The 25192-nt window shown below is 36.6% G+C and overlaps 1 protein-coding gene across 1 annotated transcript in view; it reads right to left on the minus strand.

Annotated features, from left to right (window-relative positions):
* LOC103768621 (chromosome unknown open reading frame, human C3orf67) overlaps positions 1–25192 on the minus strand; it is a 70631-nt gene that overhangs the window by 1561 nt on the left and 43878 nt on the right. Inside the window, exons 13-15 of the mRNA XM_008935774.1 lie at positions 24853–25056; positions 18241–18302; positions 1958–2049 (exon numbers count right to left, since the gene is read on the minus strand). Coding sequence (XP_008934022.1) covers positions 1958–2049; positions 18241–18302; positions 24853–25056 — 358 coding nt within the window. The remainder of the gene's footprint in view (positions 1–1957; positions 2050–18240; positions 18303–24852; positions 25057–25192) is intronic.

Below are 25192 nucleotides of genomic sequence, written 5' to 3' on the forward strand. Positions count from 1 at the left end.
CTTCCCCTGTACGCCTTGAGTCCACAGCCAATCAGAACTAGATTGCACCCAGGACTAGCTGGATTTACACCTTTGCAGCAATAATTCCCTGCACGTATTTTCATGTGAATAAGAGGGGAACTTTGTTTTCTAGATATAACTTGTAATACACCTCCCTGTCTAACTGTGTACTATGGATAGTACAGATATCACGAAAGGAACTATAGAGTAAAAGAAAAATTTATTGGAAATGAATCACCTTTTTTTTTTCCCCAAAGTTATGCCCCAACTTAGAGAGTTTTTTCTAACTATAACAATTAAAAAATCTCTATAAACACATTAATGCTATACTAGCAGTTTTCCTTCAAGGATATTTTAGATAAAATTAGTATCTTGAATACATTATGACTCACTGCAGATTTTCACTACTGATACTATGCTTTTGTTATCCTGTGATACTTGGAATACTGGAAAACTGCACACATGCAATAACCTTATGACATTTAAGTAATTCACCAACATGAGAAATAAATAGTTTTCTAATGTGATATTTAAAAAAAAAATAAGTGAGTTGGGTAGCAGAATTTTCTGGAATGTATTTGAGCATTCAGTCTGTTGATCAGACCTCATAAATTATCAGTAATAAAACAGTTATTTTGTCACACAAATAACTAACCTCAAATGAAGTGATGCAGAAAAAAAGAGAAAAATTTCCAAAGTGCTAGAGATAACAAATATCATACATATATATGAGTCAGAATTTGGTAAAGGCACAAAAATAAAAGGCCAAAATAAAAGCCATGGCATATAGAGTTTTTCTGCTCTCCAGATGTGCAAAACAGAGACAACTGATGTAAAATATTTCATCATAAAAAAATGAGTTTAGGAACAAGTCAGAAAACAGTTTGGAATTTCTAGTGTGAATAATGGAAGAAATTCAACAAATTCCCCAGTATACTTATTTTGTAAAGATAGTAATACACTTTTAAAAATTTACAGAATTCTGGCTTAACTGCAGCAAGTGTTGGTTTTCATATACTAACACAAAAAGATTCTCAGAGACCTATCACAAATTTATGTCCAACATGCCTTTAACTCAAGGATTACTGTGCAATTCTCTTTGGCTTATGTAGGACCCTTAATAAAATGTATTATTTGATTCTTCAAAGCAAGGTCCCTCCCTGACAGCAAAATTCTATTTTGCTGTCATAAACAACTACAAATATACATCTATGAAAAAAGTTCCCATTTGAGGGACATAATCTATTTTAGACAGTAAATCACTGAGACATCTTCATCCCTCATGCAGGCAAAATACAGAGGTCAGATTTATGGGAGCTCACACCCAATTCAGAGCTCACACCCAAAAGTGGAGATACCTGCCCATTTCCTAAGACAACTGGCAAGAAAAAAGGGCATTTAAGAAAACTTGGTATTTGTTTCATTCTGCAGTTGTTGACTTTCCAGTTTCTGCTAAGTTCTTTTGCCATTCCCTAAGCAAATAGCATTATTAAACAAAAACACTTTAGGTGGTGACAACATCTTTTACTTAAGAAATATTGCTGAGTTTTCATTTAAAGATAAATCTGAAGTTTTCTTCATAAAGGAAGCATCACTTAAGTATAAGTGTGCTTCTGAATAAGGATGTTTAGTTTTTGTGGTTTTTCTTTCCTAGGTTTACCATCCCCACTAGCATAAATTCCTTATTTTAAACAAATAAGGTGCATTTTTTATGAGTTAATCCATATCAAGCCAGAACATTAGGAAATTGCAACTGCATAAGTTACTTTTTATCAGAGGCAAATAAGCATGCATGGAAAACCCTGCTGGCTTGAGCTGAGACTAATGAATAAGAGAACTTGGAACCAAAGTATAGCAGCATAGGAAACTAAGAGAAGGCAGCACCAGCACCATAGAAACTTGCATTTAGAAATGTCTTTCTACCCAGGTCCTTTCCATTGTCTTCATAAACTCCTACCTGGAATACTCTGATTTGTTGAAGATTTAGTGTCCTCGTCTAGTTGCTGGCTTCCAGGAATGATGGGGGGACTGAACATGTTCAACCAGTCCCTGAAAAATACAAATCAAAATATTATTCATAAAAGCATAGTTTGTGTTCCTATTCATTCTAATTCTTTTGATTATGAAAAAACCCAACAAGCCTTCAGAGGAAATTGCAGATTGTCAAGTGTGATGAAATAAAATCAAGCAGGATTTTATTGGTATAAAAGTAAACTTTACAGTTAATACTACTCTTAAAAGTTAAGGTTTCCTTTCCTCCTTAGTCTTTTCACCTGCTCTGTACACACTAAAACCTGTGTTTTAAGTCACGTTTGCTTTGCAGATTTCAACTGGTATTGCTCTCTCAGCAAAAGGTGCACGCTATGTGCGAGCCATAATCCACAGAGCTCTACTTTGAAAGCCTGTGGGACTCATGAGGGTTTTTTTCTGAGGAATAAAGACTCAGGATGAACAATCTGCATTTGATGATAGACTGCGGTGGTCAATTTGATTAAAAATCCTTACCCTTTCTAAAGAAAAAGGCTTAAAGACAATCACAAGAGATGTGTTTGGGTACCACTGGCTTGGCACTGCCTGGAGCCCCTTGTAATAGGCTGACACAGCCAGTGGTGAATCAGTCACAGTCCGGGTGGGTGGTGAGTTACAGCTGAGCTTAGACATGAAATAGATGCCATTAACAGTGCTCACGAACTGTGGGACAGCTGAAATGTATTAAATAATCGTTCCAGTTTAATTTAAAAAATTTTCATCAAAGGGATGGAATTAGTGATTAGAGCTAATAATAATATACTAACAATTTCCTAGTGTTTTTAAGCAGGAAACATTGGATTGAGTCAGGATGTTATTACTGATAGTATCGCTGATATTAGAAAAAAGCTTTGTTAGGTAAATACATTATAAACAATTTTTTATTGCCATAAAATTTTCTATGTTATAAATAATAAAAAGTGTTATTGAACTAACAATTTAAACTATTGGCAAGTCTATACAAAGGAGTCATCACAGCTGTCACATATGTATTTTGCTTCTGTAAAGAAAAAAAATTTGATGGGGTCTTTATCACGGAGGAGAGAATATGGACCTTCTTCACCCATTCAATTTAACAGGCAATTTATGTCTCTTCTGAACATGACTTTGTGATAACTTTTAAAAATGACTTTTTTGTTATCATACATGCATGAGAAGTCCAGTGTTCATTTCACATACACCACTTTATGAGACACTGTCTTTGCTGCAGCTCAAAGGAAGGAAAACAGAACAGTTGTTTTTATTGTTATTGTTACTGCTTTTTATTGCAAACTGAACTGCAGATTTTTTTTTCTGAAAAAGCCACTCGTATTGTACTATCAATCAGAAAAAGATAGCCCTGGAAAGACACATCTAAGTCACAAAATTATGTCATTCCTTGGGTGGGTGATCATGGCTCGTAATTCTTTCCATACATAGAATCATAGAATCCTTTAGGTTGGAAGAGTCCTTCAAGATCATCAAGTTCAACCATCATGCCAACACTTTTACAACACTACTAAGTCCTGTATATGAAACTAATCTCTGTATGCTGTGCATAGCTGATGTTTCCTTAGGCTCCCATCTCTCCTCTTGAATGGTGAAGAGATAGAACACATTAAAGCTTCCATATAACTTAAGGAAAAACTTCTTTCATGTGAGGGTGAAGTGCTGGGGTTTAAACCCCCAGCCCTGAATGAGAGCTGGCATATGGATGATGCCCACAACCAGGCAAGAAAGACCCTCCTTGACTGGTTTTCACCCAGGGTCTGGCCAGCCTTGGGTGGGAACTGATGAGGAGATCACCACCAGGTGCCCCCACCTTCCACAGTAACTTGGAGATGGGGCAAGAAGCCATCTCTATAAGAACTGACTCTGCTTGCAGTGGAGTTTGTTTACACAGTGTATGTACTGTGTGGGTGTTTTGGTTATTGAAAAGGCTTCCTGACTCTTCATAGGAAGTAGAGTTTCCAGACTGGCAGAACAAGGCCATAAATCTCTCTCTGGGAAAGTTCTACATAATTGGACTGATTGCCTGGGTCCTTCCATCTCTCATAGCTTGGTTTCATGGCCAGCTTGCTCCCTTCTTTACATCCTCTGCTGTAAGTGAATGTGTTAATTTATTCCTCTCAAGTGCTCTGTAACCTTGGATTTTTTTGTGTATGATTTAATATCAGAGGGAGGAATCTGGAATCTGACTGTTAATAACAATATCCTTCTATACTGGGCAAGTGGTCAGCAGAAGAGAGGGTGACAGAATCCTGGAATAAGCTGCCCAGAGAATAGTGGAATACCCTTCCCTGGAGAGATTCAAAACCTGCCTGGATGTGGGCCTGTGCAACCTGCTCTAGCTGAACTTGCTGTAGCAGGGGGGTTGGATGAGATGATCTCTAGAGGTCCCTTCCAACATCTACCACGCTAGGATTCTGAGGTAATAATTAACAAGGCTAAATAACCGTGAGTTAACACCTCAACAAAGAATTTGAGGGTCCTCAGTAAACCATCTCATTTTGATAGAACCAGATCCATTGTTTTTGACCAATCTATTTCACTGCAAGGTGAACAGAAGGGAAAAGAGGTCTTTAAAATTCCCCTGTTTGCTTCACATTGATGTGAACAGTGCAGCTCTACACAGTAGATTAAACATCGTTTGGGGCTGATTCAAGTTATGTCTGGCCATGGCTGGCACAAAACCATTATTCATGCAAACTTGTGCCAGAGGCCAGGGAGATCAGCCAGAGCTGTGGAGGTAACTTCAACACCCATGGCTTTGTCTAGAAGGGATAAGTTTTTCTAAACATCGATGGTTTTCTTTACATTACCAGACTGTAGTTGTCTCAACTCAATTGTCCAACACCAAGTGAACAGGTAATGCACTCCTATTTTCTGAAGTGCCCTGATGGTTTTGTGTAAGATCTGATTCTGATAGAGAAACCTGGCAAGGCTCAGTCATGTGTTATAATTGCTAAAATATGCCAATTCTTCTTTTGCTAGTTTTTTGTGCTACTTCTGGACTTGTTATTGATTCTACATCATGTCCTGTTGGCATATTCGCATAATCTGGGGTGAATCAGGGGACAACCACCTATCTGTTTGCAGTCAAAATGGAAAAAAACTAATTTTCTGCCTCAGGAAACAGAACTGCTGGTGTAGAAATACAGCAAGTAGTATAGCAGATTTAAAGGAAGAGATATTGAATTTTCCATCATTTCAATATGTAAAAAACATACTTCAAAATTTTTTTACACCATCGTATTATTTTCACATAGATGGTCAACTCCACAACAAATCCCTCTCCACTTTTGCTATTCAGCTGGTGCCAGTGAGAACTGGTACAACTAATCCATGCAGCAATATGCTAGCCTAGACATCTCATTAGCTCTCTCTCATTGCTCACCAGATCTGCATTCCTTGAATACAGCCAAACACTCTTTGTTTACACCAAAGCTTTGTAATTTTTTGGGAATTACAGTTAAATGCCTGCCATGATACCTAGTGGCATGGCAGAATATATTTTCCATTTCTGCCACTTCTGTGTGCAGTGTGTGCTGCCTCAGAATCTGCCAGCACAAGCCTAGCTCTAGAATCAGACCATGCTCCTAGGATGTGGTCAGAGAGCACAAAGTACTGTCATTTACCTGATTCTCTGCAACTGCCCTGAAATACAAGGATAGCAAAGGCAATCTCTTGGAGAAACTGGCAATTTTGGAGAAGGTAAGGAAGAACTATTAGTGCTCGTCTACATCTCCGCTTCCCAAGCTACCCTTTCTTCCAAACTCACTACAGCTTTTTTAACAGACAGTGATGTCTGAGATCTGGGGAACTAGAGTATTTCTGCTAGGAAGATTGCTGAAGCAGAAGTGGTGGAAGGACAGAGAAAAGATAGTGCTTGCTTCTAAAGAGAATCATCTCTCAGACCAATAAATGTAGTTAGAAACGTAAAGAAGCTTTAGAGCATATATGCTGTTCTACGGGTCTGGCACAAACCACAAGAGTTTAATGATACGTGGTTTTTGTATAAAATATGTATCAGAGAATTTCTAAAGAAAACAGTTGGTACCTGGAAAGCAGAGAGGATGTTAGTGAGAAGGAAGAAAGATAAGGCAATTACCTCCAATGGAAAAGAAAGAGGCAATTCATTTAGAGAACATCGAGGAAGCGAGGTAATCATGTGTCACTAAGCCAGTATTTCTGCTAAATTAATAATTCTTATTACTCAGAAAATTTATGATTTTTACTTTGAAGTCTCATTTCTGGAAGGTCTTGCTGAAAGATCAAGTCTGAGAAATCAGAGATGAGATGATTTGTGAGTAGCCGGATGAATTTGTCTCTGATTTTGTTCTCCGTTTATTTGAGTCAATTCTCATGTAAAGGAGTTGTTCAGTTTCATCTTTATATTTTGATGCACCTGGTTCAATAGATGAATTATTTTCTCTAGGTGCAAGTGTAATATCTAGGGAGTTTGTTGGTTCTAAAGGGAGGCAAAGGAGTTTTTACTTATGGTAGAGGTGACAGATGTGTTGGCAACTCTAATATTTCCTATTAAGACAGTCTAGATTAATTTTTTTTCTCTCAATGTTCAAGGAAAAACAAATAGTTTTGCTATTCAACCCCCTCCCATCAAAACAAGTAATGAAAATACTACAATATTATGGATTCACTGATTTAAGTTAATATTACCTTTAAAGTTGAAACAGTTTACATACTATATATTAAAACCTGATTTATTCCTTTCACAAGTTAGCTAGCAATGTTTAAATAAACTTTCCCTAAAAATATTGGGGTAAAATAAATCACATGTGCTGAAATCTTCTTGGCCAAATTGTAGTAAATTCTGGCAGCTGACTGATAAACTTCTGAGAGGTGGGTTTACAGTGGCAATTCTTAGAGAGGCTGTAGTTTTGTAGTCAAGACAGACTTTTCACAATGCTTTTCAGAAGCAACAAAAGCATGTGTGAAACAGTGTATGAGTTAAATAAATACAAATCCAGAAAGATTCATAGCCCTTGCCTAAGAGTAGAGCTCAGCATGGAGACAACCAGCAATATCCTAAGAAATGCAGACTGGCCTGTGTTCCCATTTACTGTGTTTTATTTAGAGAACAAAGAATTTTTTTTTTTAACTTCTTTTAAGAAGCTAGTTTATTTCCTTAAAACAGGAAACTAATCACACTTTCTGACTAAGTAAAGGCACTCTGTTTGTTATCAGTGCCTCCAGCTGTAATCAATGCAATCAACGTACAATAAATGATCTAGAACTTTCCTGACATCAATGTGGCATTCTGAGTATTGTCTTGGCACTGTGAGTTGCTCGGCATAGCCCTCACCCATGTTCAAAGTGTCATGCACCTTAAATGCTTGCACAGAAATTCTTCATTATCTTGAAAGCTACTCTCCATAACAAAATTTAATAAAAGTCTCTATAATCTTTTTATATTAGGGTCTTTTTCTTTAAAAAAAATGGAGAACATAATTGCCATATATTGAAATATAACATGATAGCTGAACTGTGATGGGAAGCACAAGACTCTTTTGGACTTAGGAATGTTGTTTTCAGTTTTATTACAGTGTGTTCAATTTTGCAGAAAACGGCATCCACTGGTAAAATCTGTTGAGAAAACTAGTGATGTTTTGAGTAGCGCTTATCAATAACAATGTATCAAAATTATGATCAACAGAAATCCAAAGAATCAGAGGGGTTTGATTTAAATCTTAATGAACGCCTTTGATACTTTGATTTTTTTACATATTTTTTGTGGTTTAGTCTATCTCATTGGCTGGACTGAGAAAACTGCAAATCACTTAGTATAAAGATTTTTAGCATTGCTGTGAATTGAGATAACATAGTTCATCACATTTGTTTTGGATCAGATCTAATTTGTATTACTTAAATTAATGGGATCACTTAATCTACATTAAAATGCTTTGAAGATTTAGTATGGTTTTGTCCAGCAATCTATACAGGAATTAGCAGGAATAATCAAATTATTTGGTCAGCCTGGCAGTATATATAAAAGTTCAAGGCAAGGGCTATGTTAAATCAAATCAGAGAATGAAAAAACCCATGTTTTATATCAAGAACATAACAAATTGAGAGATGAGTATCTGAAGAGTTCAATCAATAAAGAACACCAAAGGTGATATTTAAATGAATAAGCTACTTAGTACATCTTTATGAATTGGACAGAAGAACTTGCTTATTCCTGAGTGATAATTAACGGAGCACATTTTCTGAATTATTTTTCACAATGGATAATTTTACTAACTCTCTGGAGTTCCAGAGAATGCCAAAGTACAAATCAAGAGTATAAAAATATATTACGGAAAAAAGGACCAATTCTTAGAATCATAGAATGGTTTGGGTTGGAAGAGACATTAAAGATCATCTAATTCCAAGTTGCTCAGAGTCCCATTCAACCTCGGCTTGACATCTTGTGATCAACTAAAATCTCACCACATACTCCTGTTGTATTATTAGTAATATTTAATAGCACACAAAGCAGATTCTGCTGTAAATGCTCAAAGTGAATAAAGTAATACCTTATCATGACCCACTGAATGCAATGTGCCAGCTCATATCAAAAGTGTGGTTCAATACAGCCTAAAAATTCAATTCAGCTAAGACGAAGACCTAATTTTTCTCACTTGTTTGGATTTTTAATTATGGCTATTTGAGGAAGGTTGTTAAAGACTGACTCAGTTCTTAGATAAATCAGTAAAAAATTACCTAGCTTTGTAAGAGCCCTCACCTATTCCCTGCTACACCTTTTTTTGGAGCGTGCATTACTTGTTAGGCTCCTCCAGACTGGCGGATCTGAATTTTCAGTTATTTACAGATATGCTGAACTTAATGTGTATGTGTAACTTCATTAACTTACATCATACAGTGACTCATACACACCTGTTTAGGTTGTGCTTTGTAATACATTAATGATGTATGTATAACGGGAGGTTGGTGTTTTTTTTCAATAGAAGTATTTAGATAGAAATAAACACTTCAATAATAGTTTCAGTAGCAAATCAAGGACTTATATAGGCTATTAATTATAAGATTTGTTTGTGATATGTGCAATCATATCACAAACAAATCTTCAAATAAAATGAAATCATATTATTTGAAAAATTGTTGAAATAAATGTTTCAAGTCCTGACACAACATATGTCTGTACTAATTGTGAAGTCATCTGAGCCACAAGTTGTCTATTATTGCATCTAAAATGCTTTAAACAATATAAATTTTTGACCATTAAGGTTTTTACATAAATATGCCATAAACCAAAAAATGTTCAATGTTAATTTATACATCAATAACTGTTCAGTGCTACTTGGCTCCAGGTGGGAAAACCACTGTCTTTAAAATGGAAAACTGAGTAAATATGCAGAAGACGACATACTGCCAAAAGAGTGTAAAGTCTACTTATAAATACAAATCAACGATTTTTGAAAGTACATTTTAATAAAAATCTGGAAAAATCACATAAATATGCATATCTATATGACTTTGCATGAATTTAAAGCTCAATTTTAACAAGTATTTAAGGGCAATCTGGCAATACATTGATGATTAAAAAAATGCAAGCCATAAGCTACATTGTATTATTCTCCTGCAGTGTTATTGTAGTTTCAAAATATCATTAAATCAGCACAAACCAACACTTATCATTTCCTGCACATTTTTCACAGTGAGCTGAATTCTGACTATGAGTAATCTGTTAATATGTTCTTTGCCTCACAATCCGTCAAAGTGACAGATTCATTCCATCCTAATACATAATATCTTCATTTACTGTAAGCCTTACTAGAACTTTTTTTTGCTAGCACTAAGATTTAGAAAATCACAAGCATATTTATAAAATGCCTTTTTCCTTCCTCCATATCACTTCAAGTCCAGCCTGCCAAATACCATATTTCTAATGGAGACAGAGAGACCTCCTTAAAAATTGTTTTATTTTCAGCGAATTAGTAACTAAAAAAGAGATCATAAAAAGTGCAAGTGCAACTCTGCACAGAAGACTTGAATCTGCTCTTAAAGTCTCAAATCCATAAATGAACTGGCTTATGAGTGGTAGATTAGATTCAAGGAGAGCAAAGGTGGTGTGAATTCTATTTATTAAACAAGATCTTTAGTGTAACATGCTATTACAGGTGAGTACAGTATAATCATGCTGACTGGCATTAGTGGAAAGTTTGACCTGTTAACAGTTCCTGTTTTTCATTCATTATCAAAGTTCAAATGATAAATTTGTGCAGGTTATTGAAAACATACACAGTCATCTCCATCAGTCTAAAAATACAAATGATCTGAATTTGGAGGCTTAACAGCTCAGTAATTAATATATTGTGCTACTTGTGTCAATATTTATGTCTGAATATTTTTAACAATTAAACATTCATTAAAAAAATTATATTTTAATATTCCACCAGTTCAGAAAACATCTGAATTTAGTACCTAATGAGTCTTGTAACTAAAACCATTCCTTCTTCCACTGCCAGCCACCAACAGCATCTTACTGTTCTGTGCATCCTGGGTATATACTGTATCCCATTTAACTTTTAATGGATGACATGGAGCTAGCAGGCTTTTAAAAATCAATGGAGAGACAAGAGTCAGCAAAGCACTAACTCTAATATTAATCAAACCTGTTAAAGGTGATGTTAAATGTTCCTAGTCTGTAAAAACTACCTTTGTTTTTCAGAAAAGTACAAAAAATGTATGCAAGAAAACTCTGAGCTTTTAGTATATTAATGCAATGAATGGTTACAGCATGAAGTTGGAAACTTAACCATCACCACAAAGTCAGAAGTATGGCACCTCCAGTTTCATTCTTCAAAAACATTGTGTTTTCTCAACAACAGATGTAAAATAACATGAAGGAATCAAAACCAACAAATGATATTGCACAAATTTTATGACCAATCTTGCACAAATGATACTGTAATATCAGGGAAGGGAGGTGTGGGCATTTGTGCCAATGGAAACCCAGACAGTTTCACCCTCTAAGAAAATGTTGTATACACATGGGATGCAGATCAAGGAGCCCGATCTGTCTGTATTTAAATAAGCTTCCAGTTCAGAAGGTGGATGGAGGAATAAATGTGTACTTCCATAGATGGGTGGTTTACTGGTAGTAAGATTTTCTCTCCAGAAAAGGTAAAAATACAACTGGTACCAGCCTCTTTGGAAGCTTGCCTGCCCTGTCAACTACCCTAAAATCCCAAAGTTCTAAGAATTGTCAGAAGTTGGACTCGGACCTTAGAGGCTGGCTTGTGGCTGGACTGAAGTGTCTTTTCACCTGCAAACACTGGAGATCCCCTGAAGGAGACATGCTGCCAAAGGGCCACAGCAGCGGCTGGACTGAAGCACAGATTCAACAGTCTGTGAACAGGGAATCCCAGACCTGTGACAAATGACACCTATCTCGTCCTTCCAATCTAAGAGATCTTGGAGGCATGTAAAATCTTTTGCTGCCTATTAGCCATCTGCACATGTAGGTATGGTCAGACAACTCTGAATGGCCTTGGAATATTCAGGAAAAGTGTGAAACCAATAAAAAATGTTCTCAGTAACTCCTGAAGCTACCAAAAAAAAAACCCAAACCCAAACCAACCAAAAAACCCACAAACTACTGTATATTATCATAGATGCAACAGTATGTTTGAAAGCATTTGCTGTGTTTTATACTCAAACCCTTACTGTATGTGCTGCCATGTTTTCCTATTCTCAGATTCTCATACAAGGGAAAATCAATTTTGGATTATTTTAACAAGCTTTTACATGTTAGCCACTTGATTCTCAACAACTTTTCTGCAGCTAAGGTTTTTGCCATCAGGTTTAAAGAAATGTAACCTTCTCAATTACACATTTCCTGTGCCAGTTGTTTCTTTGTCATGTTCTTTTTCATGCATATTATAGCCTGACAAATGCAGCAGAACTTCTCTAATTCAGATTAACGACTGGGAGATCTATTGCAAATTACTCTATTTTGTGGATGGGTAAAGTAACAGAAAAAGTACAATGAAAAACCAAAGTACACTTTGTGATACATTGTTCTTGTTCACTTATTTTGACAACTGTTGTGTAATTTTATAATGCTTCATAATGTAATATTGTACAGGCAATGGAGTTGTATGACTGATCTTGTAATGCATCATAAAAATAAATAAGCTTCTTTGTTTGCAAAACTCAATATTTAAAAGTGCTTTAAGTTATTCTGCTATTTAAGCCTTTGCTTGGAAACATGGGAGATAAAGACCTTTTGTGTATGAATTTCACAGCATGAATGTTGGAGAAGTTCTACTGCAATGCAAGTAAATGCTACAGCTACAATCCTTTTACTGCACCACTTTGTAGGCGAGTTTAATCTTACTGAATCTCTCAAAGGTATAACAACACATGCATGGGCTATTGGAATGTTTAATCTGAGACAGATAAGAGTACTTGAATGCTAGTCTCAAAGCTGAACGTTCTTTTAATACTTGAGAGTGTGTAGTAAATATGTTTCTCTGCTGGAATCATTGATATATTATGCAAATATCAAGTGCCATGATAATGGCAATATTTATGGCAACAATAGGTTCTAAAAAAGGCTTCTCTAGCAGAAACTTTTAAAGGAAGTGAAAGAAATAACTTCCTTCCTAAAATCAATAGAGTGGTCAGACCTATGCATAGGAAGAGGTGTTCATTATATTTAACTGATACACCAGAATTTTATCAATAATTGCATTTGAAAAGAAGTTTAAAGTGTAAAGGAACACATTTATCCATTTCATGATTCATTATCTGAATTACTGTGAATACATATCATTACAAATTAAGAAAAATCACATTGTTTGATAAAATAATTAAGGATATGGGTTCTACTCTTTTTTTTCTTAAGGTAAAACCTACAAGTTTTTCTGAAGAGTTTATCGTTACCATCCTCTCAAGATGTTAATCCCCATATCAATGAAACATTTCTTTTGCTATGATAAGTCTTAGATTTATAACATTTATCATAATTGCATACTTTACAAAAAAAGGAAAGACAATGTTACTAGGTTGGGGTTTTTGTTGGATTGTAAAGGAAAGAATGATGACGTCCTGATGAGTGTCTAACACATGTAGGTTACAATGACCAGACAGCTTGTTTTACCCAGCACATACTAAGCCCACGTGAAATGAGGTCAGTGACTATTAATCATTTGTCAAAGACAGTGGGCCCTTATCAGCCAATAATAGATACAAGGAACTTTATATTACAACCACAAGTGGCAAAGCTACAAAGGACTTAAACCACAGTACAGTGGTGATATTTTTTTATAGATAAAACATAAATCTAGACAAAATTCTGGCCTGAATTGCATCATATTTCCATTTAGCTATTTTAGTAAACACTTCATAATAGCATTACTTTTCCTTGAAACTCTGGCGACCTTGTATGCTCCTTCATTTTAAGGTTTCTCTTTTATTCACAACAAATGCACTGATGGAATCTAGTTTAAACAGGAAAATTCCCGATGAAGAGGAAAATGACTTGCATGTGCAGAGCAGATAAATTTATTTTACAAGTTAGCTACTGGACTGGATGAGGGTGGTCCTGAATCCTACCACTTCAGAGCAACCGTAGCATTCACTTTTCATAGCAGAACCTATGGAGATAATAATCTCCATGGATGCAGGTCAGAGGGTCATGGAGAAGAACAAGACACTGGGAAGGGTATATGGGCATCACAAATGACACCTCATCGCTTCTTCAGATTCTTGCTGGAAATTTGGGGCTTACTATCCACATCAGCTACAGATGGGCCCTCAGTATCAGCAAGGAGGCTTAAGACTCCACTCCTGTCCCCACCTTGGGTCATGATCATCCATCAGGTGGGGTGAACACCAACACATAAGGCTGAAGGGGTAGGGTGCACTAGGTAGAGATGCATACACGCATCTCCACACACCAGGCTGGCAAGCATGACCTTCCAGCAGCACAGAGGAGATGGATGTGGATCTGAGGAGGGAGCACAGTTCTACTGACTCCTGGTGATTCTGTGCAGGTAAACCTGACCAAGCCCACAGCACAGGCACAGACAATACTTCAAAGGATAATTTTAATTGACAGATATGCTCACTAACTTCTGCAAGTTCCAACTACCCTCAGAAAAACTGTCAGTCTGAAGTGCTGGGGTTAAACCCCCAGCCCTGAATGAGAGTTGGCATATGGATGATGTCCACAACCAGGATCCTCCTGACTGGTTTTCACCCAAGGACTGGCCAGCCTTGGGGGGGAACTGATGGAGATCACCACCAGGTGCCCCTACCTTCCACATTAACTTGGAGGTGGGGCAAGAAGCCACCTCTATAAGAACTGACTCTGCTTGCAGTGCAGTTGGGTGGTTTGCCTGCAGTCCATGTGTTGTGTGGGGTTCTGGCTATTGAAAGGGCTCCTGACTCTTCATAGGGAGTGGAGCTCCTGGGATGGCTGGGTAAGATGATGAGTTTCTCTCCTGGCAGTTATGATATGACTGGGATTGGACCTGTCTCCTTCTATCTCCCATGGCACAGTTTGTGAGTCTGCTTGCTCCCTTCTGCTCATCCTATGCTGTGAGTAAATGTATTGACTTATTCTTCCTTACAGTGGTTTGGCACATTGGCTTCCTGGTGTATGATTTAAGAGTGGAGGGAGGACTTTAGCTGTTGGTTTGCCTGTTGATGATAATATCCTTCTTAGTTGGGCAAGTAGTCAGCAGAAGGCAGTCCTATATATACAGTAGTTTGGGAAGGTTGTTGATTTTAGATATGAAACCCACCAGCCACTAAAAGAGACAACAAATTAAACTTCAGTTTAATAATTTTTATTTGTGAATGAAAACCATCTGCACCACTCACTCTTTAGTTTAAGACCATTGATCAATAGAATTTCTTGTAAAATGATGGTTTTTGTGCAGATCTTATTCTTGGCTCTAGTCCAAATCAGGCAGACATTTACAAGCATCAAATTGTGTGCCAACAATTCACTATGGGAATAGAATTTATTTTTTTTTAAACTTCTAGAGTTAAATGTCTGGGTAATATCTAAAATCTAACTGAAAACTTGGCTGTGTACATTTTGTATGAAATTATTCAAGTAAAATATAGTTCTTATGAAAGGTTACCAAATGAAATGCTAAAATATGTGTCATACTTTAGTGCAGTTTTTGGGGAACAGCTGTTTGAATTTCAGAGGTACAAATTTTATTTAGTAGCTTGGGATGAACTGAGTAGGATGCCAAGAGAGAATCTAGTGAAGCAATACTTATAAAGATAGGTTTCAACTTACATAAAGATCCTCTCTCAAAGATGGAAAAATCAGCGTTTATTTGAAATAAATTTTCTGAAGAGTGTCTGTAGAAGTTCAGAAAAATCTACTACTCAGACTAGGTTTAAGTGATATTCTTCAGAGAGCAATTCTACATTTTGCAGTTCAGTATGGCTGAAATTTCTCTAGAATATTTGCTTTCTTTCAGAATTTCCTTTAATGAAGCTTCTAAACCTTCTATGACACACAAATTTTGGAGGACAAATACTTACTAAGGAGGTGCAGGGTATATAGAAATTTTAAGTCCCTGCACTGGAGGAAGGAGTAACATGGATAGCTACAGGTTCCTCTTTGGAGAGAAGAGAGCAGTTCTGAAGCTCAGCTAGGATCATGCAGCACTGTCAGTGGGAGTGCAGAGCTAAGTCTTGAAACTCTGCACAGCATCTTGCCCATCTGGCTCTGCAGCCTCTGCAGTCAGCCTGTCTCCTTTCATTAACTGGTTCTACACTTGCAAAGCAGCATGATGTGGAGGTGATTTGTACTGCAGCAGCAATGTTCTTGGCAGACTTATGACCTTTACCCAGTGGAACCAATGGAAAATAAGTCTAGCTGGGTCTTTTTATTGACTGTATTTCCATTATCTTCACAGGTGTTTTCTTTCCTGGCCTGTTCTTTTATCTTATTACGGACAGAAGCTACATTTACTGGACAATAGAGTCCACATTGTTCTCCTTTCATTTCCCAGAAAATATCACTACTACACTTTTAAAAGTTACTTGAGACCTGTCAAGTTCTCTATCACTCTTTACAAGAAACTATTTGTTGTTTCAGTAAGTACATCATGTAATTGTCTTCATATCATGGCATTTATACCCACTCATTTACGTAGGATATATCCATTTTTCAAATATTCCATGTGTTCCTATATATAGCTACATTAGGCTTACAAAGATTTAGATGTTTTCCAATTGTTCATACAATACTTCTTAAAATCAGCTTTAATAACAGTTTAGGAACTAAGTTACAGAATTACTATTAAATTCATTTCTCTCTCATTTAGGTACATACCCTCTGTGAAAAACATTAGAGTTTTCCATTATAAATGAAAGGTAATGATGTGAATAATGATATTCAAGTCACATAACCTCCAGTTTTTATATCATAATGCAAACTTACCTCATAATTTTGTCATCTTCTGAATTTACAGTCCAATAATGCTTTTCTGGTAGTTCACGAGGGCTACTGAATTTATGAGGCACTTGCAAGTCAGGTAGTTTATGAACACATTGCCTGCATTTCTCCAAAATTATTTCTAGAAACATTTCAGTCAACTATGTGTACTGGATTAAAATAGCATAAGAACCAGGCAGTAATCTATACTACTATGTTTTAAATTTGATTATATGGAAATACAAGTATTCATTGTCAATCATATTAACTTGATATTATTAAACACTATTTTTACAGATAATGGTGTTTACTCTGTTTTTCAGTATGTAAAATGTACTGAATACCAAATTGCTTTAGAACATACATAAAAACAACTTAATAAAACCTGACACAACCAATGTATGGGGAAAAGAGAAGACAAAATGTAGCTTGCACTAGAATACAGGCAATTCTAATGCCATCAGAATTATGAAATCAGTTCTAGAATAAAGAGTCCAAAGTGTCAATCACAAGGTATTTTATCTTAATCTCTGGACTACAATCAAGAGTCTCTGCCCACTTCATCCATTGTAACAATTCATAAGGATAGAGATAGTTCATTTGGCAACCAGCACCCAATGCAGAGAGGTTTTCTAGACACCATAAGCCCTTTGATTTACATGTGAAAGGGAACAGGAATCCAGGATTACGCTTTAACTCCAGGGATATATGGTGTGTACCAGGAAACAAACGGCTGCGTGTTGCAGTAACTGATCCATCTGGGTGAATTTACACAGCAAGTTTCATAGAGTTCACTTCATAAAATCTAACAAGAAGATTTTAAATACATAAAAATTGTTGATGGCAAGTGAGACAAGTGACTGAAAAGATGTGTGTGAGAGGAAATGCATATTAACCTGCACAACTGACTGACAGTGAGCTAACATAAAACATTTTAGGCTGTTGGTAAAGAAGTTGTATCTGAAATGTCCTCTCCTGTCCCTCTCAACATGCATACATTGTCTGCCTAAAGCTTGGACAAGCAAAATCCACATTCATGACACCAAGTGAAAGTAAATGGGACTACTTCTCAAAATAAGTGTATCTCCTGTTCAGGCTGTTTAAAAAAAGTGACAAAATGATGTTAGGGTTTCACAGGTACAAAGTGGTTCTGAAACTGGACAATTAATTTTGATTCTCCCAGATTTGATTATTTCTCCCTAGCCACCACCTCCTCTTGTCTTCATCTCACCTTACATTAAAGTCACAGGGACTTTATTGCAGATTCCAAACAAAACAGATCAAGCTAAAAACTTGAGAGCCAAAATATGTTGCAGACAAGATCCCTTTGAACTATCCCACAGTGCTGTTACACCCTCTCCTGACTGGGCTATCTATTGAAAACACCTGTCTAAATAAGAAACATTAAAATCTTTTGTAGCAAATAGATTCCTTGATACCTCCAGTCACATAGAGAATTGTAGTTCCAAGCCTTCAAAGCAGAGAGGGAGAACAAAACAGGTGAGAGCCTATGTATGTCAGATAAGGAAGATTTGCTGAATCATGCATCAAAGCAGGTGTAGGAGCAAGGCTTATGTCAGTCACTTTAAATACACACTGGTACATCCAAAACACACAGAATTCAGTTCAGTGTTCCAGGACAATGCAGACATACCACAGCAAATGACTAAAATGAGCAATAGTAAAGCCCTCTGAGAGCTGAGAAGAGATTTAAGACTAAATCAAAGAATGTCACATTTAATATTCACAACACTCTAACTGAAGCCTTGCTGCCTGGGCTATTAATGGAATCTTACCGTGGGTTGGAAGGAGAAAGTGGGCTCATTTCTTTCTGATAGTGATGCTCCTGACTGATGGGCTATGGAAAACAAAAAATAATAGTGAGAAAATAATTTTGCAAATATTCTTTCAGAATGTTTAGAAGTATGTGAGAGATCTTCTATGAGCATAAACATTTGCAGCTTCTGATATTGGAATTTTTTTTTTTTTTCTTATTTGTGAAATTTAGGATGGATACTCATATCTTAACTGTGCAAAAACTTAACAGATGACTCTTCTCTGGGTGGAAATACATAGGAATTAAGGAGTTGATCACATGGTCATTTCTCTGCTGCCTGTGAGAGTGTTGGAACAGTCAGGAAACTTCAGAGAGGGAAGGATGGCAAACACTTGTCTGATAGAAAAGCCTGGAATGTACCTGCATAGGAAGCATAGTGCAGGAAGTCTTAGCAGGATCTGTGCAGGACCAAACATTCTTATGACAACACTGAGCCAGAGCTAATAGGGCTGGCAGGAATGGTTCCTCTCTCCCCAGAGGCACCATCAACAGTAATCTTAGCAGTCCCAAAAGAAGTTTGTTGAAGTACATGCAATTTTCTACGGCACTGCCAATTTGAAACCTGGATTAAGCTGTTCATGAATGGTGGACTGTATAAATATTCAGACAAAGGAAGATAGTTTTCCACAGGCTTCAGATCTTACCTACCCATTGTAAGAATGTGTCCCAAAGGTTTCAAACTACAGTTGGTTTATGGTATTAAAACCAGTTATTTGCAAGAAATATCAATATTCATAAACTGATATCTGATATAAAAATTCAAGAATTCTAACACTCAGACATTTTATCTCAGTACATGTAGTGCTTCCAAAAGAGACTCCCCTCCCCTTGACATTATCACACATCTCAAAAGCCATTCAAAACAAATCACTGAAGCAAATGCAAAAGAAGTGAGAATACAAGTGTCCATTAGCAATACCTGCACAATTTAGCACATGGAATGCTAAAAATAAATACTGAGCATTATGAAAGTAATTGCTTTTTTTTTTTGAGAGAGAGAAATCAATATAAAAATGAGTATGTTCTCATGGTTTCAGGAAGTGGGGAGGGATGTGGTAAAATAGATGTTCAGGATGAAAGACATCCTAATTACTGCCAAATGTGAGTCACTGCCTGGTAGTGGATAGCAGTTCCCAGATGATGGCTAGTGGAAGACTGAAGATGAGACAGAAAGTGAATTAGTCAGTCTATGCACCAGAATATCTGTCTAAATAATTTTTAGTCTCATTTCGTTATAAAGGATAGTCTGCCTCAGTTTTGCAATTTGACTTGATGTGAACAGATCCCTCCAGGGGTTGTCAAGCTGAGCTCTCAGTTGGAATAATTCTGGGTTTAAGTATCACTCCTCTTGTCTGTCAGACTTCAGTTCTGCCAGACCATTTTTGTGTTAAGTGGCTTTCTTTTCTGAAACATTACAAAGGAGGCCAGAAGACCTTCCACAAATGAGGTATAAGTCTGGAAGTACTCTCAAATATTTTGCAGATCAAGGCCTGTGTGACTGAAATGATATTTAGGAAGTTGCTTGGGGAATGAGTAATCTTCCTCCTCTGAGAGCTCCTTATTTGAAAGACAAGTCTTAGTGGTGAGCATATTTTGGAGTCTGCTAATGGAGCATTACACCACTGCAAGCTTCTAGGATGTATCAGTGAGCAATCCAGGAGAATCTTCTTTCTCCTTTGCACTCTTCTGACTGAAGGTCAGGGACCATATGTGATAAGACATCCTGAATTCTCTTATATATGATCTTTCTCCCAAATGTTTGTTGTATGTCTGAAGTGTGGTAACAGTTATCCAAGAAGCTGAATGTGCCAATTCCCTCTCAGGGCAGGAAGGTCTTGCTGGATCTCTAGAATAAAGCAAGGCATTTTAAGGAGAAATATTTTGTAAGCTTTGCAAGTTTTCTTGAATAATGTGTATATGTGTGGGTATAAACTTCACTTATCCTCTGCAACTGTGTCTTTCATATTGTTGCAAAGCTAATGTGGAGTTTCATAGACCTTAAGATTTAAGAAAGCATTTATACAAGATACAGTCAGATAAAGTCTTTTAAAATACTTAGTTCTACATACATATATTATTGATTTGGAGCTGTGCCCCACACATTTTACCAGGGTTTAAAAACTCTGCTTACAAGTAAATCCATTTTTGAAATAGAAGTTTTTCATTCATATTTATAACTGAAAGCTATGCTGGGTAATGTATAACGTTCAAAGTGATTTTATTCCTTTTTGCCTGTCAGTTTATAGCAGCTGCTAAACAACTTATATTTCAATGACTTCTCCTGACAGCATATATTCACTTCTTGGTAAACTATCATAGGTTATAAAACCACAGTTTTAGTATATCTGTTTTATTGTTGTTTAAGGACATCTGTTCTAACTGAAACTTAACAATATGATTGATCTATGTGCCTTTACATTCAGAAGGGTTTCTTAGACTCATTAGTCAGTGACATGAGAATTTTCAATGAACCTGGAAATCAGACAAACAATGGCAAGTGATAAAAAAATAAACTCACTACAAATTTGTTTTTATATATAAAATATTACTTTGATACATGACTTCACTAACATGATTATATCCTGCCCTGACTTGCAAAACATCATTGGTATTTCAAAATGACAGATACACAGAAAGCTGCCTTCTGGTGGTGCTGTTGCCACAGATTCTACTAAGGGACAAAAATATATGAAGTGAAAAAAATTTGAAATAAAAATACTCTTTACTTATCTTTGAAGAACATAAGAGAAAGCAATAGATACTACTGATTTAAGATACAACCTGAAAACACATGTAAGCATGAAAGTTTAATCATCACAAGAATTTCAAGCTGTCCTTAATTTCTCAGACTACAATGTGAGGATTATTTCTATTTACTTTCTCTATACTGCACTATTAAAATCATTTCCCTATGCAACTGCAGGATGGTTACAGATATTTATAAACTTTTCTGCAAATTGTAAATCTGATTTTGGAAGGACGGATCATTTGCAAATTCTCATGATTTAAATGATACTGGTGCTAAACATCAGTGACAAAAAAACAAATTTGCTTTTATTGTACACATATATTTTTACATAATATATATAAGAAATAAATATACATAGAAAGAATGCTTCTTGGTAAAAACTGGAAGCTGAAGAAATGATGACTTTACTAAAGCTGGGGGATGAAAGGATTGAGAGCAGCCCCGCAGAGAAGGAATTTGGGATATGGGTGGATGAAAAGCTGGAGATGAGCCAGCCATGTGGGCTCGCAGCCCAGAAGACCAATCATATCCCGGGCTGCAACAAAAGAAGTGTGGCCAGCAGGTCGAGGCAGGGGATTCTGCCGCTCTGCTCTGCTCGAGTGAGACCCCACCTAGAGTGGTCCCTTCAGCTCTGGAGACCTCAGCACAGGAAAGACACGGACCTGCTAGAGCAGGTTCAGTCGAGGGCCACAAAGAATGATCAAAGGGCTGGAGCCCCTCTGCTATGAAGACAGGGTGAGAGAGCTGGAGTTGTTTAGCGTAGAGAAAAGAAGCTCCAGGGGAGACCTTTTTGTGGCCCTTCAGTACTTAAAGGGGATGTAAAAGAAAGATGAGAATAGTCTTTTTAGCATGGCCTGTTGCAACAGAACAAGGGATAACTGTTTAAGCTAAAAGAAGGTGGATTTGAGCTAGGCATAAAGAAGAAATTTTGTACAATGAGTGTGGTGAAACACTGGCCCAGGTTGCCCAGACAGGTGGTAGAAGCTCCGCTCCTGGAAACATTCCAGATCACGTTGGACTGGGCGCTCAGTACTGTGATCTAGTTGCAGATGTCCCCGCTCACTGCAGGGGGGTTGGACTAGATGACCTTTAAAGGTTCTTTCCAACCAAAACTATCGTATGATTCTGCAATTTTAGGTCTTACAGCAAGACCGTGCATGGTAGAAGACTGAAATCCAGGAGAAGCAGCTTTTGAACATGTTCTAATCACCCCAAGTAGGCTTTATCTTGATCCCTGCATTGTATAGGTTATCTACGTACACAGTAACATGTGTACTGCACATGTGAATGCTGTGTGTGGGGACTCACTGAAAACAGCTATATGAATTTATCTGAGAGACTTATAGATTTGAAATCCAGAGGGAAGAAGTAGATCAACTCATGATTGTATCTATATCACAGGTTATTAAATTGTAGATCAACAATTAAAAAAAACACTGAACATCAGATCTAGGGCTAATGAACCATTAAGTGTATCCCTCTGAATATCCTCACAAATAATTCCCTGCTGACTGCTTTACCAATATTGACTGTTGCTCATTTTTAAACAAATATGTACAATGGTCTTAGCACATTACATCTAAGCAGTTACGTTACTAATTATAAATTTATCAATATACTTAGATATTTTGAACAGTACATATTTTCTGAAAAACAATCTTGACTACTATTATCCATATTACCACCCTTTAAATCTGCTAACAAAATCTCACACCAGATTTTTCACTGTTTTGACAGTGATATCAGACTAACTGGCCTACATTAAGTCTTTTCATTTCAGCTACCATTTGAATACTGGCACAGGATCACTACTATCAGTCTGCTGAAATGTTATAAACATATCAAAATATACTAGATTTTAACACCAGCATACCAGAAATACTCCCAACTACTCTTCCAAAAGCTTCTGTGTTAAAACAAATTGGGCGGATGAAATAATCACCTTTCCTAATAAATATTGTTTATAACCTTCTTAGATACTAAAGGTCTAGAAAATGAATTATCACTCTGAGATGAACACTCTGCATCTTTCCAAATACTGGAACAGAATTATATCAAGCAATGTTTAACACACAAGTCCATACGCCAAAAAATTGCACCACATCTATGAATAGCTGGTGCTGTGGCAGCTATCTCAGAAAGAAAAAAAAAAAAAATTAAGTGCATCAGCAGATACTGTGGACTAACAGACAAGTTACTGGTACAGAGAGTCCTTAAAGGCAGAGGTACATGGGTATGGAAGGGGGTGGAAGCTGAATTTCAGCATTCTGTGTTGTAGTGAGGGACTAAGTGGTTAGTCCTTATCTAAGAAAGATTAAGTTTGCTTTCTAAATTATCTCTTCTTGGAAATGAGGTTCTTGGCATTAAATCTTAAAATCTCGATATCCACCTTGCAAAATGCAGAGGAGAAACCTGACAAGGCTGTATGTGTAAGACATCAACACTTTGGTCAACTGAATGAAATTTGAAAAACCTCGAAGACAAATATGTTGCCTTTTACAGTTGATTTATGTAGAGAAAGATGGACACAAAGGACTATTTTTTAAGAAGTACAGCTATATTACATTACAATTTAAATGACAAACTATTATAAACACTTTTTTAGACTGATTCTATTAGTCTGAAGCTACAGAAGCTGATCAAGGCAGCAAGATGAAAGAACTGTCTTTGCAATCACACTGTGCTTCACTAAATACTGGAGCAGTACATTTTACTTTAAAAGTTCATTTTGTTTTAGTCATGTAATTTGTATTAACCAAATCTGACATGTCTAAATATTCTTATCAATGTCCTTATAATTAAACTACTCAAAAATTAATGAGACTGCTATTCTCTTTACTTGAGTTCCATTTGTCCAGTCTTGCAGATTTACACCATGTTTGAGTCTATTTAGTGAGTACTGAGAAACCTACTGGAAATATGATTAAATCAGCTAAATGTGTAATGTTGACTGGAGGTAATTTGCACCTAACATTTTAGAGCATTTACTCTACAATAGTTTATATTGGTGCAACACAGCAGCATTTACCCCTCTAACATGGGATCTGCCTCTGAGAACTGTGTTTGGTGCTTTACTTAAGCCACGTTAATTGCTTATTATTGTTTCACCTATAATAAAATAAGAACTATGCAGACAGTATATAAATGGATAATGAGGTTACCTAGTTTTACAGCAGCTCCTGCAAGTACCTTTATACAGTTGCTGGAATGTTATTCTGTGATTTCAGATATTCTGGCTGTAACAAATACTCTTCTGCTCATTTTAACAGTGCTCTGTCACATAGTGCAGCTGTGTCTGACTTTTTACCATTTTGTGCCAGGACAAATAATGATACAAGGTGTAAAATACAGAAGGATCGCATACTAGGTGCTCAGAGCTACTGCAGCTTTTTGTTGCTGTTCTCCTGCTTCAGTTCTTTAAACAGCTTTTCAGTAATGAGACTTTATCATTGTAAGAAGCAATTATTTTCCATTACTCACTGTAATGCAGTTGCTGACTGGTATATCTGGGTTTCATTCATTTTGGAACTATTTTAAAGTACTATATCACACACCTGCAGGTTGTCAGCCACTATTGTGACAAGCTGTACAGCCTACATAATTATTCGGGGTTCTAGGAAGGAATATATAAAATAGATCTACTCTTTGTCCTTGCTGGAAGTGCATGAGTTTGGTTGTGTGTTTTACTTGATAAGTTCCAAAAATGCTTGGTAATGATACCTTAAATTTCAAAGCTCCAGAAAGAAATTTTAATATTCAAGACACCCGAGTCTCAGAATTGATAGAAAATATATAGAGAAAATACTGTGGGTTTAGACTTACTGGTGGGAAACAAGAGTTCCAGGTGGTTGTGTCGTCACTGGTGGTACTTATGCTAACATTGCAGTTGTCTATCTGTGATGCACTCAGCCCATGTGAGATGTCAGTATCCTGTAATTCTTCATTCTGCTGTCTCTTCATGCTAGCCAGCATCTGTAGTTCAGATGAACTCAGTCTATTTGACTGGTACTTTTTCCAGTCATACTCCTGTGAAATAAAATGGAAAAGTCAATAACGTAGAGAGAGTCATGGAACAGAACATATGAATGACACAGATCTCTTAGAGAGTATCCTGGGAATCTTCAAGAAGCTACAATACTAGAGAAACAAGACATTTACTAGC

This window comes from Merops nubicus, unplaced genomic scaffold (assembly GCF_000691845.1).
Source record: "Merops nubicus isolate BGI_N331 unplaced genomic scaffold, ASM69184v1 scaffold16782, whole genome shotgun sequence".
In the NCBI taxonomy this organism is placed as follows: domain Eukaryota; kingdom Metazoa; phylum Chordata; class Aves; order Coraciiformes; family Meropidae; genus Merops; species Merops nubicus.